Source organism: Schistosoma mansoni, chromosome 6, assembly GCF_000237925.1.
Source record: "Schistosoma mansoni strain Puerto Rico chromosome 6, complete genome".
In the NCBI taxonomy this organism is placed as follows: Eukaryota; Metazoa; Platyhelminthes; class Trematoda; order Strigeidida; family Schistosomatidae; genus Schistosoma; species Schistosoma mansoni.
This window is the reverse complement of record NC_031500.1, coordinates 14127882-14142144: the sequence shown is the minus strand read 5'-3', so window position 1 is coordinate 14142144 and position 14263 is coordinate 14127882. Positions and strand designations below refer to the sequence as shown.

At 34.1% G+C, this 14263-nt stretch overlaps 1 protein-coding gene and 2 non-coding genes across 3 annotated transcripts in view; 2 read left to right on the top strand and 1 right to left on the bottom strand.

Moving 5' to 3' along the window:
* Smp_149390 (fras1 related extracellular matrix protein) overlaps nucleotides 1-14263 on the top strand; it is a gene marked incomplete at its 3' end in the record, with an annotated part of 120105 nt that overhangs the window by 72003 nt on the left and 33839 nt on the right. The window contains exons 16-17 of the mRNA XM_018798349.1: nucleotides 4628-5077; nucleotides 9458-9946. Coding sequence (XP_018653300.1) covers nucleotides 4628-5077; nucleotides 9458-9946 — 939 coding nt within the window. The remainder of the gene's footprint in view (nucleotides 1-4627; nucleotides 5078-9457; nucleotides 9947-14263) is intronic.
* On the bottom strand, nucleotides 982-1047 carry Smp_tRNA_02022_Gln_TTG.1.1. The gene has a single exon. It is a non-coding gene (tRNA).
* On the top strand, nucleotides 12138-12204 carry Smp_tRNA_00392_Gln_TTG.1.1. The gene has a single exon. It is a non-coding gene (tRNA).

The window sequence follows — 14263 nt, the reverse complement described above, 5'->3', positions numbered from 1 at the left end:
AGGGCGGGGGGGGGGGGGGGGGGGGGGGGTAGGGGGGGTTGGGGGTCGGGGGGGGGGGGGGGTGAAGGGGGGGGGGGGGGGGACGTGCGGGCGGGGGGCGGATGGGGGCGAGGGATGGGCGGTCGTCCATGAGCGCGGAGGGTCGTCGGGGGGGAGATGCGGCGAGGGGAGCGGGGGGGGATAGCGGAAGGGAGCATGCGGGAGGCAGTATAATTTTAACCGTAGTAGCTATCTACGTAATACAGAAGCCTGGACAGGTGTGCAGTTTATGCAACGAATGCATTATCGTGTAGCTACAATTGACTCATGATCTTAACTATATAAAAAAAATATGAGTAACGCTTACCACCAATTAAACAGTATCAATGAATAATAATACTTGTGTAGTGAACAAGAACACAAGTGGGGACAATCGTATGTGATCGATACGAAATTACAGAATATCTCAATAAAATCTGACAACCATATAGTAAATAGTTAATTTTCAAACTATCAATCAATTGTTTCAATCTTGTCCTTTTCTCCTGCAACTATTAGTTCATCGTCTCCGATTATTATAATTCATGTATTTTCATATCAATTGAGTTTCGTTTCCCTTCTTTCCTTATCGATCTTCTACTGAAATACATTCTGTCTCTGACCATTGTCACATACTACTTATGTGGATATAAGCAACCCACATCACACTTGTACTGTGATTAATAGTAGAAATATCCTATTTTTGATTTGTCCTGATTACAACAATAATGTTTCTAAATTCATTCAGTATTGTTTGTTTGAATCTTCCCATCGATTTGTTAGGACTGCAACTGGTCAGTCTCTAATTGGCATATATGCATACTGTGCGTATTGCCTCAATATAGCCTTAATTCACAAGCATGGTAAGCAGAGATGGATAGTGGCTAGCAGTGGAATCCAGGACGCGCGTTTCGTCCTACTTGGGACTCGTCAGCTGGATGTACCTGCATCTCACAGTTGATGTTCACTCTGGGACTCGAACCCAGTACCCTCGCTTCAAACGCCATCGCGTTATCCACTCGGCCACTGAGTCCTGATAGCCACTTGCTTGTGCGATGGGGTGAAGTTTAAATTCATTCAGTATTGTTTGTTTGAATCTTCCCATCGATTTGTTAGGACTGCAACTGGTCAGTCTCTAATTGGCTGTTTCTACTAAGGCTTTAAACTTTATCATGTTATTCATTTACATATTAAGGCCATATATCTACTCTCTTGTTTAACGGGTATTATATTTACGTTATCTCCTTTATTGATATTTAAAATTGACAATGAATTCATGTTTCCTATATGTATGATTATAACTTGATATTAGATTTTTTGTGATTGAATATACAAATACCAACAAAAATTGATCACATTCCAATTTTCATTACATCACCAACAATCTAATATAAAACATTTACCATTGAATAGTTAGGGAAAACAAAAATTCACTTATACATTGTTAAATACATAGAGGTATATCTATCTACCTACCTACCTATCTACCTATCTATCTATCTACCTATCTACCTATCTATCGATCCACCTATCTATCTATCTATCGATCTACCTATCTATCTATCTATCTACCTACCTATCTACCTATCTATCTATCTATCGATCTACCTATCTATCTATCTACTATCTATCTATCTATCTATCTACCTATCTATCTATCTATCTACCTATCTATCTATCTATCTACCTATCTATCTATCTATCTATCTATCTACCTATCTATCTATCTATCTATATATATATATACATAGTTTTACCTACATCATTAATAATACTTGAAAAACAATGATTTATTATAACTTATCTTTTTATTTTTCAACAAATAAAGAAAAGAAACAAGCTTAGATACTTTAACCACGTGTTGTTGATATGCAACTAACTCATTCAAGTATCTTCTTATCTTAACTTTTTTTTGAAATTTTTTTCTAAATTTTAATGACATATATATATACTACTTTATTCTTCTTTTTATTTTCTGTCTTGTATAATCTTTTCAAATAGACTATCTTCTTCTTGATATAGTTCATCTTTCACCTTATTCTAACTTGATATTTGGCGCCAAATTCTTTCAATTTCGTTATTAATGTTAGACATAATGTCAAACTAAAAAAAATAAATTTTTTTTTAAAAATATTATTGAAAATTCATTAACTGTGAATGTTTATGTATGTGTGTGTATATATGTGTATATATGTATGTGTGTATGTGGGTATGTGTGTATGTAGGTACGTTTACACCCCTTCATAATGATTACCATGAAAATTAGAGAGACGTTTTGACTATTATTACTATTTAGTTAATAAGCATTATTACCAACGTACTTTGTGAATATAACACTAAAGTATTCATTTATCTTAGTTACACTGAACTAATAACCATAGTAATAATAATAGTAATAATAATTAAGAATGAAGTTTACACTACTTAGCCAGTTTATATATAACTGATTAATAAACATTGGGGGGGGAGTATAACAGTAATCAAAGTTGTATATATATAAGAATAATGATAATAATAATAATACTATTTAACTGTACACAAATCTTTAACATATAGTCAGTTGGCACTATAATTCATTTATTAACTTAAATAAGCGTGTATACATCCTCTTTCCTCATTATTCTTATAATATAACTATATATTAACTATATGAATAGGCGCCTATCCTTGTTATGACTAGTAGTTGTATATGACATTCATTGATACTATTACCTAGTTAAATTGATGAAAAGTTAAAAGTTTAAAAAACAAAAAGTAAAAATAGGTAATGATAATAAATGACTTGAACAATTGGATAAGCTTCATTCAATCTTATCGTATTGAATCATTCCCCTAAGTAACTTTATTCAATATTACATGTTCTATGAAATTTCTATTTTAAATATTCACCATAGTAACTAAGTACCTTATGATAAGTGAAAAAACAATTTTTTTGAAAAAAAATTTAAGAAGAGAAAAAAATTGTATGACGTACATATGTGGAATTGAAAATAAGTTGAGAAAAGAAAAAAAGTTGGTTAAAAAAACAAGAAAAATTTTTGATTTTTCAAATTTTTTTAAAGAGAAAAACCAAAAAAAAGTCAAGTTTTTTTCTTTTTTTCCCATATGCAAATACCATTTTTTTTGTTTCTTATGACTTTAATGATCAAGTAACAGATTATAAATAAGTTAAATGAGTTACTATAATGAATTGATTTGGTTTATTTATCAAACGATTTAATGATTGAAATTTCTTTCCCATAAAGTCTTCTATTTAGTTGTACTTTTAAATTTATCCATTTGACTATAATTCATTATCATAGTATCTATGGTATTTAAATACGACTTTTAATTAATTAATTTATTTAAACACATAAATATTGGTACAAGGAAGCGCCAGATTCATATGCACCACACAAATCTCATTCGATTTGTATGAGAACTGTGATACTACCCGGGTACCCAAACCGAAGCAGGTGGTTTTCTTAAGGGACCACACTCGGAGCCTTTGATCTAAAGATCTGATCCACAAGACAGTAGGGCATCGTAAGGAGATGCAGTCCCATGTTAACCGGTGACCAACGATTGATTCATTCGCCACATGTTCCTTCAGGATACTGGAGTCCATGTGCACCATTGGTTTGGAATCAGGGTTTTCCAACTCCCCTAGGTGGACTCGTCGTGTCCATCGACCCGGTTAAAGCGCCGTACATTCGCTTTCGTCCTCTCAATTACGTAAACAACACCCCTGGTGCGAGAAGGCTGTAAGTAGGACTTCTCTGGCAGAGGCTTTATATGCGTGGCCATGTGAGAGCATTTCGAGAGGGAGAGCGGACTCTCCCCACTCTTGGCCGCACCAGGACATTTGGGGGCAAAATACGACTATAAACAGTATGAGAATATGCAAGCTATATGAAGTATATGATGTGGTTTTTTCTCAAAAAAAATGCCAGTAGATTTAATCTAGAAAACGATGTGTTTTTGGGTGATAATCTTTTCATTTGAAACATTTTATATTGAATTAGGTTAATTGTAACAGCAATCGAATCAAATATACAGTTAGAACAAATACATACCATCGGCTAACAGAAGATGGACGTGAATACATGAATAATAGAATTGTCACTTATTTATTGTTTGATGATTTAATTGAAGTATAAATATTACTTCATAGTTAACATCAACGACTGATCTTAGATCAATAGCTATTGAAAACCAACAAGTACTGGAAAACTGCTTAGTTCTAATATGGGAAATTAATCATGTTGAGTGTGAGACAGTGGCAAAATAATGGTATTAAGAGATGGTTTAAGAATTAAGGGGAGCTGGAGATGCGAACCACTGGAATCCGACTCAGTGTTCTAAATGTCAAGTCCTTGCTGTAAGACCTATAGGTCTTATATTCGATCCTCAATGATATCATGGCAGCTTATCGTTGAAGAGTCGCGTACTAGAATAAGACAGTTATTTAGTGCTTCTTGTGTTTCAATAGTTGTTTAACCAAGGTCAGCCCTCTAGTGTTAACTGTGAAGTTTAATGGTCTCTGAAAACCCCCTAAATGGTAACAAATATATTTTCGGTCAGTTTTATTTACAGCTTCCTTAGTTATATTCTTTTCTTTAAATTATAGGTTGTTGGTTATATTGATGAAAGTATGATTGTCTATACAATCAGATCATGGCCAAATGAAGAGATCAATTTATACAATAAACTAGCAATAAATAAATCACAAGGTCAATTACTATTAGATGGTCAATCAGCGTATGGTGTAAATTTTGGTCCACCACATATTGCTTCAATGAGTTTGGCATATATTCATACTGGTGAATATGAACCAACTGTAGAACGAATTCCACTATCGATAACAATCCCCAGTTTAATGAATTCACGTCTGAGATTAAAGCGTGAACAAAATACAACTATGAATCATGACTATTTCAATGGAAATAATAAAAATCTTCATCAAAGATATCAACATAATGAATCTGGTAAACAGCGTAGAAAATATAGAAGAATAGCAAATAGTTTACCAGTTTTACAATTAGAATTATCAATAAGAATTGTACGATTATATAATCATGTAAGTTTTTGTTTTACTTTTAATTATACATAATCACAAGTGAATGTGTTATGAATATTCTTTCTCAATGTTACTTAGTACAAAACATTATTTAAATAAAGTTGTTTAACATTACAACTGTGAAAGCTTGATTACGTAATGAAATATTGATTGAAGTTAGACATTAACACCAATGGATGCCGGTCGGCTTAGTGCTCTAGAGGTTAAGTGTTCGCGCGTGAGACCTATAGATCCTGGGTTTGAATCCCGCGGGACGGGATCGTGGATGCTCATTGCTGAGGAATCCCATACTAGAACGGAACAATCATCCAGTGCTCCCAGGTTTTCCATGTTGGTTTATCTTCAATTGACTTATGAATTCAACTATAAAATATTAAACTGACTACTGAAATAATCAAATTAACTAATTATACTTTATGAGTCAAATGGCTGAATTAAGGTTGAATTGATTTTAGTAGTTGAATTTCTGAGTCAGTTAAAGCTAGACCACCATGGAAAACCTGGAAGCACAGGATCACTAATGAATAAATTGAATACATGAAAATAACAATCAATAATTAAAGTCACAAGATAAACAAAAATAAACCTTGATTGGTATCATAAGCAAAGATAAATAGTGGCTAGCAGTGGAATCCAGGATGCGCGTTTCATCCTATTTGGGACATGTCAGCTAGATGTACCTACATCTCACCCTGGGACTCGAACTCAGTACCAGTCGCTTCAAACGCCATCGCGTTATCCACTTAGCTATTGAGTCCTGATAGTCACTTGCTTATGCAATGGGTTGAAGTTTAAATTCACTTGGTATTGTTTGTTTGAATATGTACATATTGTGCGTATTGCCTCGATATAGCCTTAATTCACAAGCATTATAAGCAAAGATGGATAGTGGCTAGCAGTGGAATCCAGGACGCGTGTTGGTTGATTGGTATTAATTGAACAAGTATTCAGTTTAATCTTCACTGATTACCAAGCTCTTAAAAATAGGGAATAATGAATTTTTAATTTCACCAATTAACAGGTAATGTATAAAGAAAAACTATAATTTACCATAGTTGAATAAAACTTTAGTAGTTGCACAACTATAACCTCACTAATTAATACTAAAAAGATCATGCTATTTGAGTGCAACACTCTCCCTTTCAATTTATAATTTCCGCTCATATCAAGTTGAATCGTCAGGTGATTGATGATAATCAACCCTTAGACGGTAGATATAGGTTTTGTGCTAGATGGAATCCTCAGTAAGGTATACTTAAAATCTTGAAAGATCTGATGCTAACTGTGTCATTCAAATCCACGTCACCCAACTTCCCAATCGAAAACATTACTACAGAGCTATTCGATTAGTGACTGACCTTCATTAGAACTGAGATCTTTACGAAACCTAGATCAACAACTCTTCTTTCCGGTTACCTGCAACCACAACATGATTGATACTATGATTTCTAGATTACAAGCAGTTGAAGCAAATCCATGAAATAACTAATTTCGTATTACTCATTACAATCATTCTGTTTGTATCATTATTGATAAATTCGTTTAGATATTCTAGTCTATAATGTCGTTATTACTTCTATCAATCATTCATCCCTTTGATAGTACAAAACATGAGAACTAGTAAACTTGTATTTCAACAATAAGCCATTGTAATTTCGTTTTAACATGATTTAGATAAAGAAAAAAAAGTCTGTCGTATACCATGTAAAACGTTCATTTAAACTACTACCATTATTATTATGTAATGATTTAAATGAAAGATGTCCAATGAAAGTAACCATTTAACAGTTGCTCTTTGGTATACGTTTAAATTCATGTTCAATCCTATTTAACATGTATTACAAATGAACATTGTCTAATACAATAAGTAAGAATATATTTAGTGAGGTAAAGGAAGGGGATGTCAATGGTTTAGAAAAAATATAGATACCATCTATACATATTAATCATTGTAGAATTGAATATTATGTAATATAGTGTAATGACGTGGAACTCTTCCTTTTTTAAAAAAAGAAAACGAAAAGAAGACTGTAACTATGAATGATAAACAGTTTAATTGTCAGAATAGATGAAGGAAGAGTTGCAGGACTATTTTGTTCATCATAAAACTTCTTACTTACTTACGCCTGTTACCCCCAATGGAGCATAGGCCATCGACGAGCATTCTCCGACCTATTCTATCCTAGGCCTTCCTTTCTAGTTCTATCCAATTCTTGTTCATACTTTTCATGTCTGTCTCCATTTCTCGGTGTAATGTGTTCTTTGGTCTTCCTCTTCTCCATTAGCCTTGAGTATTCCATGTGAAGGCTTTCTTTGTGACTCATTTGAGTGCTTTCCTCAATGTGTGTCCTATCCACTTCCAGCGCTTCTTCATGATTTCTTCCTGCACTGGAATCTCGTTTGTTCTCTCACACAGTAGGTTGTTGCTGATAATGTCTGGCCAACGAACAACTTCTTATTCATGACTAAATGTTCAGATATGATATAAACCAAAATAGATGTTCTCCTATGAAACAATTTAATTTTAGCTGATATTCATCAAGTTTAAACTTGTTTATATGATAGCATGCAAATTGTTTAAATTCAGTGGCAAAAAAATGTTATTCCCATAGCTGATATCTTAAATCACAATTTCACAAATTCACATCACCTACTTACATCTTCAGACAGTCCCAATGTTTACTCAGGAAATTTAATGACAATTCGTTTCATTTAAAGAAATGTTGCGTTATAAACTGAAGATCAGGGTGTGAAACACGGAAAACCCATGGGGATTGGAGTGTATTTCAACCGAAGTATGAGGCTTCTAGACAGTGGTCACTTATGGTTGGATAGAGGTGCTTACTGAATGTGTCTTATTTCTTTCTTCAACCACTATAACATTGTAATTACTGAGTCGAATATCCAGGGATTCGTATACCCAATTTTGATCTATCTGTAATATACCATAACGATCACACAATATCATCGCTTAGTTATTCCCCAAATAGTTCACTTCATTAGTCATTAGTCTACACAAGTGTTTAACAAACTTTATAAATAGGGATATACATATTTTAACAGACGGAAAGTGAACAGCGTTTCGCTAATGTCTGACACCGTGCAACTGGTTCAACCAGATTCCAGACCCTACAAGGAATGCCAGATTCATGATTTCCTATGGACTACCTTCAATCAACTAACAACTTATCTGAATCTCTTTTTATAAAAAAATTCTTAGTTAGAAAGGAGGGTCATATTTCTGAATACATTGCTGACGGTGTAGATGTTTGAAAACTGCTACGTTTCTCTAAATCCATTAGGACATGATGCGTTATATATATCCCTTAGTAGTTATTGTATGTTAAATGAATAAACCAACATTATATCTATGATGAAAAATGAAACGAATGATCAGTTTTGGAAATATATAATTAAGAATTTTGTAAAAATAAGTTTAAGTCAGTTCTTTTCATGGACTGTCTAATTAAGTATCAATTGTAACCTCATTAGTGACTGTTTTAGGATTGAATTTTATAATAATCTAGTAGAGTAGGCAATACCATTACCCAGATTCTAATACAGCTGTCTAAATGTTAAATTTTAGTTGCTAAACTGAAAGATCTCGGTTTCAGTTTCAGGTTTGGTTGTGTGTACAGTGGTGAGAAATCATTTTGTTTACCAGAAGAAGATAACTATCCAATCCTGTCTTGTTTTTCAATGATTCTTTAGTTAATAACAACATGTGATAAAAATTTCTTTTAATTTCCGTAAAGTTTTGCTTTAAAACTTACTTACTTACGCCTGTTACTCCCAATGGAGCATAGGCCGCTGACCAGCATTCTCTAACCCACTCTGTCCGGGGCCTTCCTTTCCAGTTAAATCCAGTTGTTGTTCATTCTTCTCACGTCTGTCTCCATTTCTCGGTGTAATGTGTTAATAAACACTTGTATTTTCTGGATAACGGCTTTCGTAGTCCTCTAAGTTTCCGCCCCATACAGTAGAACTGTCTTGACACTTGTATTGAAAATTCTGACTTTGGTACTGGTTGACAGTTGTTTTGAGTTCCAGATGTTCTTCAATTGTAAATATGTTGCTCTTGCTTTGCCGATCCTCGCTCTCACATCTGCATCTGATCCACCGTGTTCATCAATTATGCTGCCCAGATATGTAAAAGTTTCCATATCCTCCAAAGCTTCTCCGTCAAGTGTAATTGGATTGTTGCATGTTGTATTGTATCAAAGAGTCTTGTTTTTCCCTTTGTTTATATTGAGACCTACTGCTTCTGAGGCTGCTGCTTTAAAAGGACTCACAAAAAAGAGAAAAGTATATTCATCTTGTTCACAGTTTATATCTTTTTTTTAATAAACATCTCTCTATCTACCCTTTTCTTTCTTTCAGATTAACAATGGTGCTTTAAAATCAGGGAATACATTTCGTTTACCAACATTATCATCAATATGTTTTACAGCAGAAGATTTTTTTACACCAGAAGCATTAAAAGCTGTACGTAGTGATATCATTAATTTAGCATTTGTTGTTAAAGTAGCACCTAGTCAAGGTGTATTAGTTCGATTGCCAATTGTAAAAAATTTCACTACTTATCATTATCTCCATAGAAACAATCATAGAAATAATAACAATAATCAACAATTAAATATGGATTATTATACGGATGAGAAGATTCCTTTAGATAATAATGAAATAACATTTAGTGAACAACAAGAATTAATGGAGAAATCACAAATTGGTGTCATTCTTTTATCTGATTTAGAAACAGGTGAAGTATGTTATTTAAATCAACGTCATGATCGTGCAACTGATTTAATGGGTATTAAACAAATTGGTCGTGTTGATTTCCCAACGGTTTATATGACATTTGAAATACAAGTAAGTTACTATTTTCATTTTTGTACATAACAAGATAATAATACAAACTCGTACAAATAATCAGAATGAGAATTTGTGGAGGCTGTAGTAATTTTAGTAGTTGAATTCATGGGTCGGTCCAAGCTAGGACACCATTGTAAATCTGGAAGCACTGAACGACCATTTCGTACCAGTATGGGACTATTCAGAAGTGCTCATACACTATCCCGTACACGAACGCCTAACCTCTAGACCACTAATCCGTCATCCATCAGTGTTATTGTTTAACTTCAATCGATCCATGATCTTGTGCAACCCTTCATCCATTGTCTGAAGCCGTGACCAGTAGTGTCAAATTCGTGTCAGGTGGCGACGGTTATCTACCTCGGACAATGGATGAAGGGTTGCGCATGATCATGCATCGATTGAATTTAGTCATTGACACCGCTGGATGCCGGCTCAGTGGTCTAGAGGTTAGGCATTCTATAGCGAGGCAAGAGGTTCTGAGTTCAAACTCTGTGTGCGAGACTGCAGATGCGCAATGCTGAGGAGTCCCATACTAAGACGAAATGATCCCACAAATAAGTTCTCATAAAAATTAATTACCATCTGACCTCAGTATTTTATTGGAAACGCGATTGCTCTTAACGAGTGATAAGTACTGAGTTCAAGATTTAGTTTGAATATCAACATTGTACTGCATACATTTTCAGTTGATAATTCTCAAGTAGGACAAAACTCGCATCATGAATTCCACCACTAGCTACAATTTAGAACTGATACATATCACTATTTTTACTGTTTGAATATTCCCATCATACATTCAAGGGGAAGAATGTATTTGTAAAATCTCAGAGAATCAATTTCAAGTAAATCCAACGTTTCGCCTGTCAATCTAATCCAAGCTATTTCAAGGAAATATAATCAAACATGAAAATTGTCGAGTACAAATAAGTACATGGTTCTCTGGTTCATTGTATACTAAATAGGTCATCTAGTCGATGTTAACAATGTTTAAAGTAGTTAATTGCTTTAATGTGTAAGAGACTTGTGTTAAGATAACAGATTGTATATATACGTATAAGAGTATTCTTTCGAACAATAAATACTCTAAGATCAAAAATAGTAAGATTCAAAGATCCAATACACAGGAAGGAACAACAAATTTGTGTTTATGAGATCAAATATTGTGATTGTAATGCCATATATGTAAGTGAAACATCACGACAACTAAATGTCAGGGTGAAGGAACACAAACTGTGCTTAAAGCACATTCCTAAATCCTCAGATGACGTAAAAAAAAACTTGGGAACAAATCAGCGATATCATTACACTTAATAGAATCGGGTCATACAATTGATTTCATCAGCACGACAATCCTTCAAAAAGGTTTTAACTCTTACAAAGAAAGACTAACTGCTGAAGCCCTACACGTATAAGCAAATACAAACAATATTCGTAGGAGAGATGGAATACAGTTAACTGTGCCATGGAAACTAATAATTAATAAGTAAACCTGAGGGTCAGTCGAGGCCCGAATAGCTCAGTGGTAACGTCTCTGACTGTGAAGCTGAGTGGCACGGGATCGAATCCGTCAGGGGACACCAGTTCCCTCAAGATTACAGGTACACCTTGCTGACGAGTGACAAGTAGCACGAAACCCGGGTCCAGGGTTTCCTGTTGACCACCTCCAATCACCATCTTAACTCAAAACCTGAACTCCTTATTCCATTTTATCTACCACTTATTATCTGAATAACAGTAATTACATTCTACGATTCTAATCAGTTGTCTTATCTGATTATGTTAGACAATTAACTGGAATAATAAAAACAACCCAAACATTCATTTACAAAAACATCCTTCCTCTTTGAATTCATTCCTTTATTTTGTTTATCTAACTTGATTTTATGCATGCTGTGACATATATGATTCATTTGATATATTAAAATGTGTATGTTTTCTTAAAAATTCACCAACAAGAGACAATGTAGGGTGAATGAAATTTCTTCTCTCACCACTTAGGTATATAGACAATCTGTTATCTTAACATTCTTCGTTTCATAACACAAGTCTCCTACACATTAAAGCAATTAACTACTTTAAACATTAAATTCACTTAGGATTGTTTGTTTGAATCTTCCCATTGAAATAAACAATACTAAGTGAATTTGAACTTCAACCCATGGCACAAGCAAGTGGCTATCAGGAATCAGTAGCTGAGTGGATAACACGTTAGCGTTTGAAGCGAAAGGTACTGGGTTCGAGTCCCAGAGTGAACATCAACTCTGAGATGCAGGTGCATCCAGCTGACAAGTCCAAAAATAGGACAGAGTGACGCGCATCGTGGATTCCACTTCTAGCCACTATCCATCTTTGCTTACTTTAAACATTGTTAACATTGATTAGACGACCAATTTAGTATACAATGAACCAGAGAACTATGTACTTATTTATATTCCATAATTTTCATGTTTGATTATATTTTCTTGAAAACGCTTAGACTAGATTGATAGGCAAAACGTTGGATTTACTTCAAATTCATTCTCTGAGATTTTACATATACATTCTTCCTCTTGAATGTCTCACATCAGCTCGGCGCCCAAATATTGTGTAACTATTCGACCAAATTAAGACGAAAGTTCTTATATATTCCTGGAATTCAAATGATTAATTTGTTAATAATATAGATAGATCTTCTAGTTACTACTATAGATTAACTGAACATATAAAATAAACATCTTTATCATGGTTGTTTAGTGGCCCGATATCTGACTATAGTTAAATTGTACGAATGATTGTTATCGAAATATACATGCCACCAACCTTCATATATAATTATCGACTTAATTCGCGTTCGAGAATAACGAAATAAGTTAAATAGGAGAATGAATTTTGAATACGTATATTTCATATATTCATTGGTCCAGACAGACAATCAGAGAAACGCAGTGAAGGAAGCAAAACGAAATGATGCGGAGAGAAGAAGGCTAGTGAACCAACTCGTTTTAATCAAGACTGACTCAATATTTATATTCAGACAAGTATGAGTTACAGATGGGGTTAATAGGGCCAGCAAGTACGATCATATCAAAACAGCTAGGGTTAATAAGCGAATATTCAACAAGGCCAACATGTGGCTTGAGAATGAATAAATTGGTCTCTCCGGAATCTAGAATAGTCTATGCGGGCTTGACAAAGGTACCAGACCTTAAACTTTTCTTGATTCCACATCAATCTGTTATTTACCGAATTGAAATGTTTACCATGAAAGAAACTACAGCTTCGAGGTAAACCGACCGTCATTAATCCCAATTTTTAGAATAATCAGAATTCACCAATAATAGTTGGTTATCGATTAAAATAAAATACTAAATTTAACAGAGTTTAATTGTAGACACCTTCCAAAGACATTCGATCTTATCAACAGGCTAATAACTGATTGCATATTTTAAATGGATGACCTTTGAACGGATCTTAAATGACCTTGAGGAATATTAACCAATCAGAAGACAGTTAGCATACAGTAAAAATATATTATGTGAAACTAAAAAATTAAAGCGGATACTGTTCTTTTACATGGTTCAAAAACTTCTCAAGGTCAGATATAGGTTCAGAAGTTAGAAAATCATAGTGCATCCGGTACAGGAACTCATCCATATGGCTCCATAGTAGTCGACCTCTAGAGCCATGATAAGGTCTCGAAAATTCTTTTAGCCTCGACCACAGCTTCAATGTTGTTGGTATGTTGGTATGGTTTAGGGTTAGGGTTTAGTGTTAGGCTTAAGGTTAGGGTCTTAACCTTAATCGTGATCGAGCGAAAAAAGTCATTTGAGTATCACAGTCACAAGTATAAGAACTTCTTAATCATCAATTCTCTTGTAGACGCTGAATTATCACGTCTTCTCTAAAATTCGCTGTAAACCGATCGTACGTAAGTATCAGGTACCGAACTTAGTGCCGTGACCTTGAAAAACCGCGAAAACTTCTGATTGGCTCGTCCATAAAGTTTAGTCTCGCCGAAAGCATTAATTCTTCGTAAAATTATAACATAAATGACCTAAAGCCTGTAAATGAATCCCTCGATGATATATATTATAAAACCTTATAATAAGGTTCAACAAAAGTGTGCGAAATCTTCTTTTTTCCTTCATCTTTCTATTTAAACTTAGCTATCTTTTCTTTTTTTTCTTTCTGCTTCATCTTATCCAAAAAAAAACATTTTGTTACCTGAAGCCTCCTATACCTATTATAATTGTTGAAAGAATGGATCCAAATGTTGTACTAAGAGTACGTGAAACAGCATCATATGTTCCATTAACATCATTACATTTAAAT